At 45.1% G+C, this 16,670-nt stretch overlaps 1 protein-coding gene across 1 annotated transcript in view; it reads left to right on the forward strand.

Annotated features, from left to right (window-relative positions):
* The window catches only part of LBP (lipopolysaccharide binding protein), a 32,453-nt gene extending 26,478 nt beyond the window's left edge, over positions 1-5,975 (forward strand). Inside the window, exons 12-15 of the mRNA XM_012455032.3 lie at positions 15-57; positions 2,093-2,156; positions 2,958-3,034; positions 5,588-5,975. Of these exons, the coding sequence (XP_012310455.2) occupies positions 15-57; positions 2,093-2,156; positions 2,958-3,034; positions 5,588-5,632 (229 nt within the window). The 3' untranslated portion in view covers positions 5,633-5,975. The remainder of the gene's footprint in view (positions 1-14; positions 58-2,092; positions 2,157-2,957; positions 3,035-5,587) is intronic.
* The last annotated feature ends 10,695 nt before the right edge of the window (positions 5,976-16,670 follow it).

The raw sequence follows: 16,670 nt of genomic DNA on the forward strand, positions 1-16,670 counted from the left end.
CTCATTCATTATAGGATAAAAGTGGAACTGAAAGAATCCAAAGCTGGAGTATTCAATGTAAGTTGTTGTTTTTATTGATGACACGATTAGAATGTTAATTAATTTGGGGTGTTTCCTAAGCAATTGCTATGTCACCTATAATAGGAAATACAAAGGAGAAGAGTTGATTTTCACCCTGGAGAAGTGTAGAAGGTCTTGAAAACACAAGACACAGGGCCAAAGAACAGTTATATCCTAATATAAAACAATATATAATTAAGTCATCTACTGGACAGAATTCTTTTAACTGCAAGAGACAGAAAGCCAATGGAAATCATCTTACACAAAGAGGAGAAATATATAGGATTATATAACTGAAAAGTAAAAATAAACAAAAAAAAACGAAGACCAGAGGTTTCAGGCATAGCTGGATCCAGGTGTTCAAATTAGTGCATCAAGAATCTCTCTCCATCTCTCTGTTCTGTTTTCATTTGTATTCATTTCATTCTCAGGCACCTCTTCCAATTGGTGGCAAGCCCCAGCGTTTCCTACAGTTTCGGTTTCTTTAAAAAAAAATTAACAAAATTAAAAAAAAAAATCCCTGTGCTAGCTCTCATTGGACTCATCTTAGGCACCCAGTCTTAAGCCAAGCACTGTGGCCAGAAGTTGGGCAAGGCCAATTAGCCCAGTGTGGATCTCATCTACACTCCAGGAGGCAGGATTCGTAGTCAGCTACATCCAAATCCTATGGACTAAGATTGGCGAGGAGGGTTGTTCCCTGGGGGGAAGTAGACTGTTATCAAAATAAGAAACATTGAGTGCTGGTAAAAGCAAGAAGTGATTTCCACAAGGTAGAAAAAGTGGTCAAGTAGATGACCCCATATAAAAGGAGGAAAGCAACCAGGTGGCTCACACCTGTAATCCCAGCACTTTGGGAGGCCAAGGTGGGCGGAACACAAAGTCAGGAGTTTGAGACCGAGACCAGCCTGGCCAACATAGTGAAACCCCATCTCTACTAAAAATCCAAAAAAATTAGCCGGGTGTGGTGGCAGGCACCTGTAATCCCAGCTACTCAGGAGGCTGAGCCAGGAGAATCGCTTGAACCCAGGAGGCAGAGATTGCAGTCAGCCAAGATCACGCCACTGCATTCCGGCCTTGGCAACAAGAAGGAAATTCTGTCTCAAAAAATTTTTTAATTAAATAAAGTAAAAGGAGGAAAGAGAATGTGAAGATCAGTGTGAGCTGAAGTGGTGGAGAAGAGCTTTCTGGTAAGAGGGAAGGAGGAGCCGGGTAGACTTTAATGTGCACCTCCACCCGTGCCCTGCCTCCCAGACTTTCCCGAAGCACTTATGAAATAGAAACAAATACAGAAGCTGTGGGGAGAGACACAGGGACACTGAGGATGACTCCTTTCACTGAGTGAACAATGGCGCACTCGTATTGTATCTGTGCATCTTTACTGCAAAGTAAAACATGCAAGTAAAAGTTTCACAAAAATCCATCCTATCGGGTTTTCAGAACATGAAATGTGAAAACAAGAACTATAGACTCAGATAAATTTACATTCAAGTCCTGAGGCTGTCGCCCAGTTTCTTGTAAGTCCCTTTCATTCTGTGGGCCTCAGTTTCCAGATATGTGAAATGGGGACATTAATATGAACTTTGAGGGGTTGTGGTGAAGATTGAATCAGACATACACATAAAGCTCTGAGTTCTCTGCCTGGCAGATAATGGGGGTTAAAAGTTGTGTTTCGTGATTTTGGTAGAAAAGCTTATTTTGTTTTTATTAAAATTTTTTAATTATACAAGTAGTTCAGGAAAAACATTCTCACTGTAAATAAAATTGAATACTAACGATAAGGCTAAGGACAAGTCAAATGTTGATGCTGTTTCTTTAGAGGAAAGACTGTTGGGTGTGTAACTTTCTAAACTTTTTCTATTTACTTGCATACTAAATGTTCATCTCAAAAGAGTTTTAGCTTACAAAATAGTAGCATGAGGTATTAATAGCTTGCTTTTTCCAAGCGTTTTGCTATGTTGGCACACACAGAGCCACCCCACCCCCAGGGTGGCCGCGTGGCGATGTGCAGTGTGCCTCTCCTGCTCTCCTCCAGGCAGAGCTGTTGGAAGCGATCCTCAACTACTACATCCTCAACAACCTCTACCCCAAGTTCAACGGTAAGAATCACTGTGGATTTTGCCAAGTCAAAAGCAGACATTGGAGGAAAGAATGTTGGACTTGGAAAACAGGGCTCTCCTGGGGGCTGTGTGACCACAGGCAAGTCACTTCTCTCTGAGCTTAGCAGCCTGCCTGTGACATGGAATCACTGAAGTTGGCCTCATCTCCCTCCAGGGCTTTAATGAGGGTTGGGGGCTGGGACAGCTCTTTGGGGCACGGGAAACCTCCTTATAAGCGGGAAAGAGGGACACATGGAAATGCCCCATATCCTGAAGAGGCAGGTGAAAGACTGAGGACCAAATTAATATAGAAGGCACAAGGCAGCCCCCTCCGATCTCACATCTCCCAGTCAACTGCCCAACTGCCTAGTCAGAGAAGAAAACAGAAGACTTAAACCCTGTGTCCATGAAGCTTTGCTTCTTTTGGCTGCAACAGAGAGCAGGACAGGGCAAAGGGCAGGGAGTGGATGCCCTGTTCCTTATCTTATCCTGAATGTGTGCTTTCTCCAGACAGCACCATGCCTGGCAGCTTAGGCTCCCAAGTCAGCCTCCCTGGGTTCAAATCCCAGTTCCGCCACTTCCTAACTGTGTGACCTAAAACAAGTTACTTGGCCACTCTGTGCCTCAATTTCCTTATCTGTAAAATGGAAAGAATAATCACACCTACCTCATAGTCTTGATAATCATTAAATGGGCATATACTGAATATAGAGTTTGCAGAGAACAACATTTTCAGTAAAAATCTGTGTCTAATTATTATGTATTCACCAATCTCTCTCAATGTTGTGTTTCAACCTCCAGATAAGTTGGCCGAAGGCTTCCCCCTCCCTCTGCTGAAGCAGGTTCAGCTCTACGACCTTGGGCTCCAGATCTATAAGGTCAGTGGGTTCAGGGGGCTCTGAGCATATGTCAGGGGGCAGGTGGTTCACATGCTAGCTTCAGAGGCTATGACTCATGGGTGACACCCAGCCCAGCCCTGCAGCTGAGAAAGTCTGGCCAGGGCAGGATGGATGCTCCTGGGCCTTGCCATATACCACAAAGTCATCCATGTGCCCTTCAGAAGTGGCCCCTCTGCCAGTGCAGGCGGCATTTGACACAGCCCTGTGCCACCACCACCTCTCACCCCCAACATGAGGGGCATGAGGAAAGCTCAAGACCTGCTCGTTTTGAACATACTGCAGCTTGGGAGCAGTGGCTCACGCCTGTAATCCCAGCACTTTTGGAGGCTGAGGAGGTGGATCACCCGAGATCAGGAGTTCAAGACCAGCCTGGCCAAACATGGTGAAACCTGTCTCTACTAAAAATACAAAAATTAGGCGTGGTGGTGGGCAACTGTAATCCCAGCTACTTGGGAGGCTGAAACAGGAGAATTGCTTAAATCTGGGAGGTGGAGGTTGCAGTGAGCTTAGATCGCACAATTGCACTCCAGCCTGGGCAACAGAGCGAGACTCCACCAAAAAGAAAATACCGTAAGTCCTAGACATAGCATTAGGTCAGGTTCTGAAAGCCATTCATAAGTTTTAAGTTTTTCTTCTCAATTTTTAGGTTGAAGACGTTATTATAAATATATGTTTGGCATGCCTCCCATTTAAACAAGTACTACTACCATATACACATTTTGTTTTTTTAGACAGAGTCTCGCTCTGTCACCCGGGCTGGAGTGCAGTGGCGCAATCTTGGCTCACTGAAACCTCTGCCTCTTGGGTTCAAGAGATTCTTGTGCTTGAGCCTCTGGATTAGCTGGAACTACAGGCTCCTGCCACCACTCCCAACTATTTTTTTTTTTTTTTTTTTTTTGGTATTTTTGGTAGAGATGAGGCTTCACAGTGCTGGCCAGGCTGGTCTCAAACTCCTGGCTTCAAGTGATCTGATTGCCTTGGCCTCCCAAAGTGCTGGGATTACAGGCATGAGCCACCGTGTCCAGACAACACTATATACATTTGAAAAAATTATTCATAGGCCAGGCACAGTGGCTCACGTCTGTAATCCCAGAACTTTGGGAGGCCAAGGCGGGTGGATCACAAGGTCAGGAGTTCAAGACCAGCCTGGCCAAGATGGTAAAACCCCATCTCTACTAAAAATACAAAAAAATTAGCTGGGCGTGGTGGCGCACGCCTGTAGTCCCAGCTACTCGGGAGGCTGAGACAGGAGAATTGCTTGAACCCGGGAGGTGGAGGTTGCAGTGAGCCGAGGTCGCGCCACTGCACTCCAGCCTGGCGCCTGGTGACGGAGTGAGACTCTGTCTCAAAAAAAAAAAAAAAAAAAAGGCCAGGCGCAGTGGCAGGTGCCTGTAATCCCAGCTACTCAGGAGGCTGAGGCAGGAGAATTGCTTAAACCTGGGCAGCAGAGATTGCAGCGAGCCAAGATCACACCACTGCACTCAAGCCTGGGCAATAGAGTGAGACTTCGTCTCCAAAAAATAAAAGAAAAAGTTATTCGTAAACCCATTGCTCCACTACAGCCACAGTGTGAATTTTGGTGTATTTCTAGTGCTTTTTGTTTTAAGGATTTTAAGTTTGTTTGTTTGTTTGCCCAGTTGCATTACTAGTGCTCATAACGGTTTTTTTCTTTCCCTTTTTTTAAATTTAAAAATTTTTTTAACTTAAGGTTCTTTTTTAAGCTTAACTTAAAAACCATTTTAATATCAAGAAATATGTCTGATTTTTCACTGCTCAAACTATTATTCTGACCAAGCGTTTTGTGACCTATCTGTGCTCCCGGTTTTCAGGTTATCTTTTGAGGTGAAATGAACGGGGTTGGCAGACTCGTTAGCAGGAAGGGGATGCTGCGCTGTGACTGGTACATCGTTAACATCAGAAAATAACAGGCATTAAAGGGAATGAAGGACAGGGGATGATTAGGAACCTAGAAACGTCACTGGGCTTTTGTGATGATTAAAGGGCAAGTGTGATCGCTTCTAGCTCAATGTTTGACACATGGAAAGTAATTAGATTTGTTATATATTATCATATTCATTAGAATTTTGAGGTCAACTCTGCCCAGGTGTCAAACCACCAAAAACTAAGGATGGATCACTGTGGGAAAGAACTGAACTTGGCCTTTGGTTCAGAATTCCTGCCCCTCTGGGTGATACAGACGTAAGATGAGCAGGAGCTTATACCCTAGCAGTTCACAATGTTTCGTTATTTGCTAAGAAGAGAAAATTTAGGTGACACAAAGGACACTGAGAGGCCTGTCAGGCAACAGCAGCTCGGGGAATGACAGATCAATCGCTGCCTTAGAGAAGGCAGTTGGGAAAAGCTGTGCTTTATGGAGACCTTGGGGACCGAGGCACACTCGCAATTTATGCACTGACCTGGATTCCGGCAGAGCTTGTGTTTCCCAAGATGTGGCTTCCCTTTCAATCGCAGATGCATCTTTTCGGAGTAGAGGATGCCCTTTACGATCCTGTCCTGTCCTGTTTTTCCTAGGACTTCCTGTTCTTGGGTGCCAACGTCCAGTACATGAGAGATTGAGGACAAGAAAGATGAAGCTTGGAGGCTACAGCTGGGTCTGCATGTTGCATTTCCACCTGTGCAGCACGTCTCGGAGATTTTGAAAAAGGAAGACATTTCTGTTCTCAGCTCTGGGGGTGAAGTCTGCCTGGCCTCTGCCTCCACCCTCCCCCTCTTCACCAGATGCATGCATGCCCTGTCTGAGTCTGGACTTTGCTTTTCCCTCCAGGAGGGACCACCCTCCCCACTGACCTGGGATATCTATACGAGCAGGCACTGTATTTTTTTATTTGCCATCTGATCTCCATGCCTAGCAGAGTGCTGGCACTTAGTAGGTCCTCAATAAATATTTATTAAATGATGAGATGAAGGAATCACCTGGTATTCTAGCTGAACCTCATCCCTGCCCGCCCTCTTCTGGCCTCAGTGGTCTTTGGATAGTCAGCCCCATCTGTGGTCTCCAAGGCCCCTTTCTCATCGCCGCTGCTATGGGAGCCTCAATGAGAAAACAAGGGATTCTGTACATCACTGAGCCCTGGACCTGGTGCTGATGCTCCGTCCCTAAGGCCCTTGTCCCGTCTCAGGCAGGGGCTCACTTCAGCATCTCTCCCTCCCTTATTTCTTGCCTGCCAGGGGAGCCAATGATCTCCCGGAGCAAAAACTCAGCCTCCCGCTGCTTTCCCCCATTGAAGCAGGTGTAAATTAGGAGGAAATGGATCTGTCTAGGTTTTTGGTCCAACCCCAATAAAAAGCTCATCCAACTGTTGTTTATGAGCCCCAAGCCTGGAGGGAGAGGCCATGATTTCTAATTACTGAACAATGAGCCTTTGATCAGACTTAATAAAGAGTTGTTTCCAAGTTATGCAGTTGGGCTCCCAGGGACTGGGAGTCAGAAGACTCCTTTGATAATTTTTTTTTATTGTGTTAATGAGCAGATGGATGGCGCTTCAGGCTAGCAGTTAATTCACAGGGAATAGTCCCATTTACCCTGTGTGTGACAGAGATGTGTTCCAAGATGGGACGATGTGTGTCGCCCAGCTGGTGGAAGGGGAAGCTATGGCCCCACCTCCTCTCTCCTCTGCTTTTGTTCATTTGTTTGCCACCTTTGTCCGTCCCTAAGGCAGACTGGCAAAGGGCTCAGGCTTCATCTGGTACTAGCTGTGTGGCCTTGGGCAGGTCACTTTCCCCCTGGGGTCCTCATCTATGAAATGATGATGACGATTGTAGTAGTCACTTCCTGGGGCTGCAGTGAACACTGATATACAAGCATCTGTTTGAGTCCCTGCTTTCAATTCTTTAGGGTTTATATCTAGGAATGGAATTGCTGGGTCACATGATAATTTTAGGTTTATGGTTTAGCCTTTTTTTTTTTCCCGAGACAGAGTTTTGCTCTTGTTGCCCAAGCTGGAGTACAATGGCCTGATCTCAGCTCACTGCAACCTCCACCTCCCGGGTTCAAGTGATTCTCCAGCCTCAGCCTCCCGAGTAGCTGGAATTACAGGCATCCACCACTACACCCATATAATTTTTGTATTTTTAGTAAAGACCAGGTTTTACCATGTTGGCCAGGCTGGTCTTGAACTCCTGACCTCAGGTGATCCACCCACCTTGGCCTCCCAAAGTGCTGGGATTATAGGCGTGAGCCACCTTGCTCCACCTGCATTTCTTCTTTCTAAGGAGCCCAAGAGGTAGCTTAGAAGAAAAGACGTTAGCATGCCAGGATAGTCCATACTGTCTGCAAGTGACGGCAGCATGGAGAAATCCTGGCAATGTAGGTAACAAGGTCAAGGTCAGCCACAGGTCTGAGTAGGTGGAAAGATGAGATTTGGGGTGTAGTATCAAGGGGTTCGGCAAACAATAGCATCAATAAGTCTGCATGTGTGGGAAGGGCAGGAGAAGAAAACAGAACAAACCCAAAACTAAGTATAGCGCTGGGCCCCAGCCGTCAGTCAGGCAGGGGCGAGCACAGCCAATGCACTTCGCTTTTTTCACTGGAAAAGTCCAAAAGATATTTCCCTGTTAGTACACAGAGATCTTCTGCATTTGATTTTTAAGATTTAACACAGCTACGTAATATTCCACATTTGTGTATGTACAAAAGATTTCTCATTCATGCATTTAAAGATGCATAGGATCTCCTGGTGAGATATACAATTTATTTAACCAATCTCTACTTACAAGTCTTCAGGTTGTTTTAAAACTTCTGCTTTTATAAATAATGTTTCAATGAATAGCTGTATTCATATGCCAATTCATGTATGTGCAGGTACATTTTAGGATAAATGCCCAGAAATCAAATCCAGTAACTCTGACTCTTCAGTTAATTTCGCAAACTGGCATTTGCTCACTTCCTCCTCTTTCTAGACTTTCCCCTTCTCCTGAGGTGGTACCTAGGCATACAGGGATGTTAAGGGGTCCACATGGCATCATGGCAGCGGAGTGAAGCAGGGCATAGTAAAGAATTTAACCTTGCTCAAAAAGAGACCTGGTTTTTGTCCGTGGCCCCTGGAAGGTAATCTCTAAATCCTTGGAATGCTTGCCTGGTGAGAGCGCCTTTGTTTACCTGGGGGCTTTAGTCCATGACAGATAGTCTAACGAGGGAAGCCATGGTAGGGCTTTTGGTCACATCATATCAGCTTAACCTCTGAAGATGCCACATGGACAGCCAACTAGGATGGCATGATCAAGCCCAGAAAGACTCTGGGGATTTCCAGATGATTCTCAGGGGAAATGACTGAGTTCAAAGAACAATAGCCTGGAAGGAAGTTCCTATGAGTGCTGCGGGAGATGGTGGGAGGGTGAGGGACAGAACTTCACGATGAACAAAGGTTGTCTTATTTATTATGCAGATGAAGTCCCCCAGCTAATCTCTGAGCTGCACTCAAAGGATAGATGGAGAAGTCTGGGTGCGGTGATTACTCCAAGTCTTTCCTCTGCTTAATCTTTCCTAGCTATTTGATGAGATTCCCAGGAAAGGGGTCTTAAGATAACTGCATTTGTTTTGGAAAGAAGCTTTGGCTGCATGCCCCCAGTTGGCAATACTTCATGCGTGTTGTCACACATCAATGCTAGAAAAATGATGCTGTCCACAACTCCAGGGTGAGAGGGCAGCTGGAAGCTCTGTGTTAGAACTTTCTTGGACTCTGCCCTGTGTTACTCTTCCCTTAGCTGATGTTTGTTTGTTTGTTTGTTTGTTTTGAGATGGAGTTTCACTCTTGTTGCCCAGGCTGGAGTGCAATGGCTCGATCTTGGCTCACCACAACCTTCGTCTTCCAGGTTCAAGTGATTCTCCTGCCTCGGCCTCCTGAGTAGCTGGGATTACGGGCATGGCACCACCACGCCCGACTAATTTTGTATTTTTAGTAGAGATGGGGGTTTCTCCATGTTGGTCAGGCTGGTCTCAAACTCCCAACCTCAGGTGATCCATCCGCCTCAGGCTCCCAAATGTTCGGATTACAGGCTTGAGCCACTGCACCCAGCCCCTTGGCTGATTTTAATTGGTATCTTTTTGCTGTAATAAAATAAAATCATGAGTATAACAGCTTTAAGTGAGTTCTGTGAATCTTTCTGGCAATTTTTCAAACTTAAGGGTGGTCTCGGCCACTCCTGAACTTGCAATTGCTGTAAGAAGTGCAAGTGGCCTTGTGGACAATGCTGCCTCTAACTTCACACAAGGAGTCTTCTCCTCCCCAGTTCCTTCACTCACTGAACATGCTGCTGGCCAGCGATGCTGCCTGAGAGTGAGGCCAGTGACACAGAGGCCTATTCACTGTGGCCTGGTCAGGGCCAGAAGGTCCCTCACCTCCTGTCCCCAGCTGCTTCATTCTCAGATCTGCTCTTGGTGCCACAAACCCTGATTGATCAGGCTTCCTACTTGCAAACTTCAGCATCCACTCTGGTTAGTATAGGCAGAAAGGGGGGTTGTTAAAAGACATTAGATTGTTCTCAAATGGTTGGGAGGATAAACAGAGTTGAGGCTGAGCTTCCAAACTGGTCACGGGGTTAATCAGATGCAGACCACACCAGGACATATAATCTCACTTTCTCATTAACCCCACTGATTTTTAAGGTATTCTATCATATACCAGGATCAACATATACTTATAAGATCCCCTTGTCTTAACTATCTAAGACTGCAACACTCAGTTAATGTTCAACTATCTGTTTGTGAAACACCTCTTAGCCCAGTGCTTCTCAAACTTTAATGTGCCTGTGAATCCCCTGAGCATCTTATTAAAATGCAGATTCTGATGCAGCAGGTCTGGGGAGGAGTTGAGAATCTAACCATCTCCCAGGTAATTCCAATGCTGCTGTTCCTTGAGTAGCAAGATCAAGTAAACTCTGTGGGAGTAAGAATTTTCTCACTGCCATGTAACCCCCTAGAACAGCACCTGGCACATTGTAGGTGCACAGTTAGACATTTGTCACACGAATGGATTTGGCCCATAGATCAAATGTGGCCCAGCTTCCCCCTCCATCTAGCACTATGTCAATTGTTGGTCCTCAGAATCTCCAGTGGTCAGGAGCCCAGAAGAGAAAACTGGAAATTTCTCAAAACCTAAGTCACGACAAAATGATTCAATCACTGACATAGTTTAGCTGTGTCCCCACCCAAATCTCATTTTGAATTGTAGTTCCCATAATCCCCACGTATTGTGGGTGAGACCCAGTGGGAGGTAATTAAATCATGGGGGTGGTTACCCTCATGCTGTTCTTGCAATAGTGAGTGAGTTCTCATGAGATTTGATGGGCTTTTTTTGTTTGTCTGTTTGTTTTGAGATGGAGTCTCGCTCTGTCGCCCAGGCTGGAATGCAGTGGTGCAGTCTTGGCTCACTGCAACCTCTGCCTCCCAGGCTTCAAGCAATTCTCTTGCCTCAGCCTCCCGGGTAGCTGGGATTACAGACATCTGCCACCATGCCCAGCTAACTGTTTGTATTTTTAATAGAGATGGGGTTTCACCATGTTGGTCAGGCTGCTCTTGAACTCCTGACCTCAAGTGATCCACTTGCCTCAGCCTCCCAAAGTGCTGGGATTACAGGCATGAGCCACCACACCCGGCCGAGATTTGACGGTTTCATAAGGGGCTTTTGCCCCTGTGCTCAGCACTTCTCCTTACTGCCACCCTGTGAAGAAGGTAACTTTCTTCTCCTTCTCCTTCTGTGATGATCGTGTTTCCTGAGGCCTTCACAGCCATGCCAAACTGTGAGTCACTTAAACCTATTTCATTTATAAATGACCCAGTCTTGGGTGTGTCTTCATAGCACTGTGAAAACAGCCTAATACAGTCACCTTGCTGAGGTCAAGTGGCCAATATTTGCAATATTGCTAGATCACGTGAGGTCTCAATGAAAATCTCCCTTGTAGGGAGAAGGCGCAAATTTCCCGTATAGAAAAATTCTAAGTAATGTATGTAAATACTGCCCTGCAAGAAATGAGGAGCACAACTTTCTACCCCTTAAGTATGGGCTTTGCTTCCAAAGAATAGAGTATGGAAGAGTGGTGGGGGAGTAGACTTATTGAGAAACCTGACAAACACTCCATTAGCCAGCGGATCAAGGTTAAAATCCTCAGTGATAAGTCATGTTGATAGTAGGCATCTCAGTTCAGGCCGCTTTAACAAATTACCATAGACTGAGGGACTTAAACCACAAACCTTTGCTCACAGTTCCAGAGGCTGGAAGTCTGGGATTGTGATGCCAGCATGGCCAGCGAGGGCCCTCCTCTGCGTAGCAGGCTGCTGACTTCCCACTGTCTCCTCACATGGGGGAGAGCAAAGAGAGGGAAGCAAACTCTCTCAGGTCTTGTCTTCTGATGGCACTGTTTCATCCAGGTTAGCCTAAAGCTGCCTCACATATTTTGAAGTTCAACCTAAAGATTCCTCTGTACATTGTGAACTATAACCCAAATGGAGTTGTAAACAGACTATACCCTACTCTTGTGCCAATCACCGAGTTCTGGCCAATCAAAGGTGGCCAACTGTTCAAACCGTTCAAATAAGGCAAACGTAGAGCTGTAACCAATCCGGCTGTTTCTGTACCTCACTTCCATTTTCTGTACATCACTTTCCTTTTTCTGTCCGTAAATCTTCTACCACCACATGGCTGCACTGGACTCTCTGAGTCTGCTGTGGCTCGGGAGGCTGCCAATTCGCTAATTGTTCTTGTTCAGTTAAACTCTTCTAAATTTAATTCCACTTAAATTTCTTCTTTTGGCTGGATGCCGTGGCTCATGCCTATAATCCCAGCACTCTGGAAGGCCAAGGCGGGCAGATCGCTTGAGGTCAGGAGTTGGAGATCAGCCTGGCCAACATGGCAAAACCTGGTCTCTATTAAAAATACAAAAATTAGCCGGGCATGGTGACGTGCCTCTGTAATCCCAGCTACTCAGGAGGCTGAGGCACGAGAATCACTTGAACTCAAGAGGCGGAGGTTGCAGTGAGAATGAGAAGAGATCACACCACTGCACTCCATTGGGCAACAGAACGAGACTCCAACTCAAAAAAATAAAATAAAATAAAAATAAAAGTAAATAAATAAATAAAATAAAGTTTTTATTTTAACAGTGCTAACTCTATTCTTGAGGGCTCCACCTTCATGACCTAATTACCTCCCACAGGCCCTACCTCCAGATGTTATCCTATTGAGGATATAGATATCAACATATGAATTTGGGCAGGACACAAATATTCAGTCCAGTAGGTGTCCCTGACGTGGTGAGATGAGAATGGCACTCGATGGTCTTCCTCCTACACTCAAAGTGAAAAACATCAGACAAACCCAAATGCAATGGCATTCTACAAAAACTCCGGGCCAGTTCCCCTCAAAACTGTCAAGGTCATCAAAGCAAGGACAGTGTGAGAAACTAGCACAGCCCAGGGAAGCCTCAGGAGACTCGAGGATTAAATTCAGTGTGGCATCCTGGGTGGAACCCTGGAAAATGAAATAGACATTAGGGAGAAAAATAATAAAATTTGGATAAAGTTACAGAGTTAATAAGAATATGTCAATCATTAGCTGCAATAAACGTCATATTACTATAAGATGCCAATAGTAGGAGAACCGGGGACAGGATACATGGGAATTCTCTTTATGATCTTTACAAATCTAAAATTATTTTTAAAATTTTTTTGTAAAGAAATCAAAAATTATGTTTTATTTATTTACTGAGAGAAGGTCTTGCTCTGTCACCCAGGCTGGAGTGCGATATTATGATCACAGCTCACTGCAACCTCCACCTCCCGGGCTCAAGTAATCCTCCCACCTCAGCCTCCTGAGTAGCTAGGACCACAGGTGCTTGCCACCACGCCCAGCTAGTTTTTGAGCTCTCTGCAGAGGCTGGGTTTCAGCATGTTGCTCAGGCTGGTCTCGAACTCCTGGCTCAAGCAATCCACATGCCTTGGCTTCCCAAAGTGCTGGTCCAGTTTCGTTTTTTAAATCTAAAACTATTAAATCGTTTTCTGTAAATCTAAAACTATTCCAAAACAAAAAGTTCATTTAAATTTTTTTTAGGCTGGGCATGGTGGCTCATGCCTGTAACCCCAGCACTTTGGGAGGCCAAGGTGAGTGGATCACCTAAGGTCAGGAGTTCGAGACCAGCCTGGCCAACACGGTGAAATCTTGTCTCTACTAAAAAAATACAAAAATTTGCTGGGTGTGGTGGTGGACACCTATAATCCCAGCTACTTGGGGAACTGAAGCAGGAGAAGCGCTTGAACCTGGGAGGCAGAGGTTGCAGTAAGCCAAGGTCACACCACTGCACTCCAGCCTGGGAGACAGAGGGAGATTCTGTCTCAAAAAAAAAAATTTCTTTTAAACTTAGAAAAAAATTTTCATCCATTGGCAGAATGTCGATGATCAGAAGTCACCAATTATCTACAGAGGAAATCGTGGGCCAGAAAGGTCATCAGCGCAGTCCTCCCGGATAGATGGCGATAGCAGTTGATTTATTGGTGGCTACTTTGAACTTGGGAGCCAACAGAATCTACATAACAGGGTTTCAAATGCCTTTCAGAACCGATCTTGTATCACAGATGCAGGAAGATGGTTTAGGTTTTCCTCTTCAGTGTGTCTTCTCTAGGAATGAAATCCCATTGTCTGACACTTTGGTGGGTGACTGGTATTTAATGAGCAGCCTCAGAATGCTGTCGTTGAAGAATTTAAATTCCCCATCAGGCCCAGGAGCAGTGGCTCACACCTATAATCCCAGCACTTTGGGAGGCTGAGGCAGGAGGATTGCTTGAGCCCAGGAGTTCAAGACCAGCCTGAGCAACACAGCAAAATCCGTCTCTTTAAAAAAAAAAAAAAAAATCCCCATCAGGGAAGCACATCCCCAGCTCAGACTCCTCACCCAATAAAAATAACACCAGGGCTGGTCCCCACAGTCCTCCAGCTATGCTTCCAAAGGCTGCTTCCTGGCTTCTTCCGGACATCTCTCTGCTCCTGACGCAGGGCTCTGTGAAGGTCTCTCAGGCTCAAACCTGGGCCCTCTTCTCTTTTTCTGCCATCTGGCTATTTTTTAAAAGGATGTATGTTCTCACATTCCTAGGGGATGTCAGCCTGCAAAACTTTGAAGACTATCCCTGATCGTCCTGTTTCCAGTCCAGCCTTCTCTCGTGAGATGCCAGCCTATCCCCTAACGGCAGGCTTGATGTCCCTATCAGGCTAACTGGATTTGGGGTGCTGCACCCAGCTGGTGTGCCAGGGAAAAGGTAGAGGCATCCTGGGGATTGCTCCTGGAGTCTGGTACATAAATTCGCCCACAGCATATCCACCTGGGCCTGCTTCTCCCAGCCCGCAGAGGAATGCTGGTAGTAAAACACAGCAGAACAGACAGCTGCTTTATGAGCCAGAAGAAAACAATTTTCCACCTGGGGCCACTATAGAATCTAGGGCTCAATTCTCTACTTTCCCTTAGAGAAGGCTTTCCTTCCGTCTCAAGTGATCTCATGGGGCCATTAATACAGACAGAGCAGAGAAATCCCAGGGCCAGGTGGGCTGTTTTTAAAAGAACGTTCTCACCATCTCACCTTGGGGTGGAGCGTTCGGCCCAGAGCAATCACCTGCATCCTCCAGACCCCATCGAGCCCAGCTTTCAGTCCCACTCTTCCGCCCCTCAACTAGCCTTCCAGGACCTTCAGTTCATTCAAAAGTAGTTCTCACCCGGGAGGCAGAGGTTGCAGTGCGCCGAGATTGCACCACTGCACTCCAGCCTGGGCGACAGAGCAAGACTCCATCTGAAAAACAAAAAGAAAAGAAAAAAAAAGGACTTCTCTAAGAACTGCCCCTGCATACTGCCCTGTTGAGAGTCAATATCAAACGGCTGAAATAAAAAACACAGATACAAAGTGTTGGCAAGAACATGGAATAAAGGGAAAACGTGTGCCCTGTTGGTGGGAGCGTGTCTCCATCAGTTTGGGCTGCTTATAACAAATTGCCATAGACTGGGTGGCTTAAACAACCAACATTTATTTCTGACAGTTCTAGAGGCTGGGAAGTTCAAGATCAAGGTGCTGGCAGACCTGGTGTGTGGTAAAGGCCATCTTTCTGATTTGCAAATGACCATCTTCTCATGGTATCTATACATGTCAGAGAGCAGAGAGAAAGGAAGCAAGTTCTCTTGTGTATCTTCTGATAAGGGCACTAATCTCATCATGAGTGCTCTATTCTCATGACTTCACTGCCTCCCAAAGGACACATCTCCATATACCATCACATAGGGGATTAGGGTTTCCACATCTGAATTTTGGCTATAGTCTCAACTACTCAGGAGGCTAAGGCAGTAGGATCATTTGAGCCCAGGTGTTCAAGTCCAACCTTGGCAACATAGTGAGACCTTGAATCAAAAAAAAAAAAAAAAAAAGCACTGCATAATGTTCCATTGGATGACTATTTCCCAGTTTGTTCAACTATCCCCCATTGATAGACATTCAGGTGGCTCCCAGTTCTTCACCACTACAAACATATGAATTGAAACATTAACATTCAGTCCACAGAATATTTATAAATTTGCATAGTAGAGTGCAAAGTGGTACAACCATTGGAAAACTGTTTGGCAAGATGTATCTGCTAAAGTTGAACATGCATGCTGAGCCCCTTGACCCAGGAACTCCACTTTTCAGTATAGACTCAACAGAAATGCCTACATACATTCAACAAAAGATGCATATAGGTATGTTCATAAAGCACTTTTCGTAATAGCCCCCAACTGGAAATCCCAAACATTCATCAACAGTAGATGGATAAATGGTGGCACATTCACATTTGTTTAATGGAATATTAAACAGCAATGAGCATGAATGAACTAAACCACACGCCACAACGTGGGTGAATCCCGCAAACAGATGCTAAGTGAAAGATGCCTGGCATAATTCCATTGATACAAAATTCAAAAGAAGGCAAAACTAATTCATGGAAGCAAAAGTTAGACTAGCGGTCAGCCTTCAAGGTGGGATGGGGGGATAGTAACTAGAAAAGGAAGTGAGGGGGCTTCTGGGGTTTTGGTTATGTTTTGCTTCTTGATCCATGTGCTGGTTACATTGGTGAGCTCACATTGAGAACATCTGTCTCTATATACTTGTCTGTATATATGTTATACTTCAAAATAAAAGTATCTATCAGAAGGGTATTCTGTATTTATGAGACTCCTTATAGTGTCTTTGATTACTCAGGCTCACAATAAACAAAGCACCATTTTTTAGATTTTTTCATCCGAATATATCAAGATATACATCATGGACAGCTGCTTACTTAGTGAGCATCGTTTGCATTGTTATAACAAAGTAATAACAAAACGAGAATGAAAGAAACCTCTGTGGTCCTTAATAGGATACTAGTAGTTAAATTATGGTATATAGTCATGCAAAGGAATACTATGCAGCCATTAAAAATAATGAAAGAATGAGGCCCATCTACATGTGCAGACATAGAAGAATGTGAAGAATTATTAGGTGGAAATAGGAGGCTGCAGAACAGCAGGTACAGTATTATCTTCTGTACTTTAAAAAGATATAGACACATGCATGCATGGTCCTTTCCAGCAGTGATGACCTACCCACGAGAAC

This window comes from Aotus nancymaae, unplaced genomic scaffold, assembly GCF_030222135.1.
Source record: "Aotus nancymaae isolate 86718 unplaced genomic scaffold, 86718_ANA_hifiasm-v0.15.2.pri h1tg000029l, whole genome shotgun sequence".
Taxonomy (NCBI): domain Eukaryota; kingdom Metazoa; phylum Chordata; class Mammalia; order Primates; family Aotidae; genus Aotus; species Aotus nancymaae.